Raw genomic sequence first — 2984 nt, 5'->3', positions numbered from 1 at the left:
TGCCTCCCACTCCGGCGCCTCCAAGTGGTTCTGGGACTTGGACACCGAGCTGCTGGACGGACTGGACGGGGTGACCCCGGGGGGGAAGCTGGAGGTGCAGGAGGAGGGGGAACCGCGTGGAGAGGCGAAAAACCCAAATCGAAATCAAGATCCAAATCCGCATACGGCAGCAGCATTGAGCATTCCACGTGGGAGCAGCCACCAACGCAGCAGCTGCCACAACACCACCCCCAACAACAACAGCACCAACAGCATTAGCACTGGGCAGGTGCGGCCAGTTGCTAATCTGCTACTGCGGGAGGTCCCAGTGTACCGGGGACCAGGGCCCGGGCAACCGCAGCTGCCGCAGCCAACCCCCCGGACCCCGCCAGTGACCCCCGGTAGCCAGCATCCTTCAGCACCAGCTGGATGGGGCAAGTACCTGAATCCGGGTCTGGATCCGGATTTGGATGCCGGGCGTCTTTCATCCCACCCGCCGGCTCCGGCTCCTTATGGTCCTTCACGGATGGTGGGTCCACCTCCTGCACCTCCACCTTCTTCTGCACCTCCACCTTCTTCTGCACCTCCACCTTCTTCTGCACCTCCACCTTCTTCTGCACCTCCACCTTCTTCTGCACCTCCACCTTCTTCTGCACCTCCACCTTCTTCTGCACCTCCACCTTCTTCTGCACCTCCACCTTCTCCTGCACCGCCTGAGGGGCACACGGGGACACGTGCTGGTAGTGGCGGAGGGTGGGCAGCTGATGGTGCTGGTAGTGGCGGAGGGTGGGCAGCTGATGGTGCTGGTAGTGGTGGTGGGCAGTGGTGGGAGGACCTGGACGACCTCCCAGGGGGAGAGGGAGGGGGAGGGGGAGGGGGACAGCCAAATGGCGAACAGATACCTCAACAGCAGGGGGCAGCAGCGGCTGCGGCTGCGGCCGGGGCGGCAGCGGCAGCGGCAGCGCCTAGACGGAGGCGCAGCTCAGCTCCCAAGCAGGCTGTGTTGACTGCGGACGGCGGCTGCATGTTGCCGCCACCGCCCCCGTCAGCGGGTGCCTGTGGAGGGAGCTGGAAGGCAGGGCGACTTGCTGGTGCTACTGCGACAACGGTGATGGTGGGTGCAACGGCGATGGCGGCGGCTGCAATGGAGCAGCAGCAGCAGCAGCAGAAGGGTGCGGCGGCGGCGGGGTCGGGGACTGCGACGCGGAAACGCCCACGCAGCGACGGTGAAGCCGCTGCTTCTGGTGGAAGGGGCCTTATGGCGGCAGCGGCTACTGCGGCGGACGCGGATGCCGCCTCCGGTGCTACTGCTACTGCTACTGCTACTGCTGTTGTTGGCGGCAAGGGCAGTAAGAGGAAGGGAGCGGCTGGGAGAGAGAGCTGTGCTCGGGTGTCGGGACTGGGAGGAGGTGGAGGAGGGGTGGTTGGGGAGCTGATGTCGCAGCTGCTGCCGCTGTGCGAGGTTTTGGAGCTGGAGGGCAGGGGAGGAGGAGCAGGAGGAGGAGGAGGATGCAGCTGGGTTCGCGATGTGGCTGATCCCCGGGTATGGTGGGGGGTTGGAAGTGTGGTGGGCGGGGGGGGTGGCGAAATGTTGTCGTACATGCCACACAGCGGTGTCTTGAGGCTTCCCAGGGTAACCCAGGTTAAAGCGGAGAAAGGGTGATGCCAGACTTTGTGTACGTATGTATGTATGTATGTGCATGAGTGTGTGTGTTTTGATGTGCCCTACCTTCACCATGTTTGTTTTGCTTTCCGGTGTGTATACCAATATCCAATTCAATCTAATCCCTAACAAAGTATTCCCTTTCCTTGCTTGGCTTTTCATAATTCCCTCAATGTACGATTTAGGACGTCAACCAATTTGGCCTTCCTCCATTTCTATCTTGCGGTTGACGACTTTTAAAATTACATTTATTTTCTCTAGGTGGTTCCGGAGCTGCTTGGAGACATCTCCCGCAGTCGGCTGTTGCTGGTGGGGCTGCTGGTGGCGGTGTGCGAGGGACCTGTCTACCAATACGCAAGTAACATGCAGGTACAACATAGTACGGCATCTCTTTACTCGTATTCCCATCCGTCCCCTCACTCTGACGCGCTCCCTTCCCACTCTCTCTCCCTCCCCTTACCCCCTTCTCCCCCTCTCCTTCCCCCGCCCGGTCTGGTGGTGGTTGCAGAGTGTGTCAAAGCCCCAACGGGACGCTCTTCTCAAGGCCAGGAGGCTGCTGGTCAAACACCCCGCTGCAGCAGCAGCACTCAATCCACCCAACCACCTCAACCACTACCACAACCGCCATAACCAAACGGTTACGACAGGTTGTACGACCACTACCGCCATGAACACCACCACCATGAGCACTACAGCCCCAGCTACAGCTAGAGCTACAAACACACCTAACCAGGTGTCCACGTCAGCTCCCCGCTTTGGTTCCGGAGTACTGGCTTCGGAGCACTTGGAGCGGTGTGTCGCGTTCTGTGTGATGTGTTTAGACGAGAAACTGTACGACGAGCTGCTCCGTGGCGGCGCCGCCGGTGCCGCCGGTGCCGACGCTGGCGGCTTCAATAGCGGCGGCGGTGTTGGAGGCCGTGATGACGGCGTCACGCGGGCGGCAGTAGCCGCAACCCTCACCCCCACCCCCCCCACCACGGGACTCTCCTCCACACCCATGTATCTGCTGCGGACGGGCTCCTGGCCGCTCACCCCTCTGTTGCCATCCTCGTGGTCATCCTCGTCCTGGCCGGCTGCTAACGGGCAAGGAGGAGCAGCAGTAGCAGCAGGAGGTGGGTGTCCGGCCCCATTACTCTCCAAGCCGCAGCCGCAGCCGCTGTCCCGGGCCACCTTGATCTCTCTGCTAGATCGGGTGCTGGTGGGGGCGCCCTGCCCCGTGCTGTGCTGCAACTCCAAGGCGCTTCTCCGGGTGAGGAGAACGCGGGTCTAGGGGGTGGGGTGGGTGGGGTGTAGGGGTCGAACAGCAGATGTACATATCTTGTGTGTGTGGGAGGGGTCGGTA

At 61.9% G+C, this 2984-nt stretch overlaps 2 protein-coding genes across 2 annotated transcripts in view; one reads left to right on the top strand and one right to left on the bottom strand.

Moving 5' to 3' along the window:
• Positions 1-281: 281 nt before the first annotated feature.
• VOLCADRAFT_94990 (uncharacterized protein) lies at positions 282-1717 on the bottom strand (the record flags this gene model as incomplete). Its single annotated transcript, XM_002954146.1, has 2 exons — positions 282-692; positions 1709-1717. The coding sequence occupies 2 exons, from the start codon at positions 1715-1717 to the stop codon at positions 282-284; spliced, it is 420 nt and encodes a 139-aa protein (XP_002954192.1).
• A 288-nt stretch (positions 1718-2005) lies between these two features.
• Positions 2006-2984, top strand: part of VOLCADRAFT_94989 (uncharacterized protein) — a gene marked incomplete at both ends in the record, with an annotated part of 6987 nt that continues 6008 nt past the window's right edge. Inside the window, 2 exons of the mRNA XM_002954213.1 lie at positions 2006-2011; positions 2151-2891. Coding sequence (XP_002954259.1) covers positions 2006-2011; positions 2151-2891 — 747 coding nt within the window. The remainder of the gene's footprint in view (positions 2012-2150; positions 2892-2984) is intronic.

Source organism: Volvox carteri (genome assembly GCF_000143455.1).
Source record: "Volvox carteri f. nagariensis unplaced genomic scaffold VOLCAscaffold_41, whole genome shotgun sequence".
Lineage (NCBI taxonomy): Eukaryota > Viridiplantae > Chlorophyta > Chlorophyceae > Chlamydomonadales > Volvocaceae > Volvox > Volvox carteri.
Note: the sequence above shows the minus strand (reverse complement) of the source record. Positions and strands in the feature narration are given on the sequence as shown.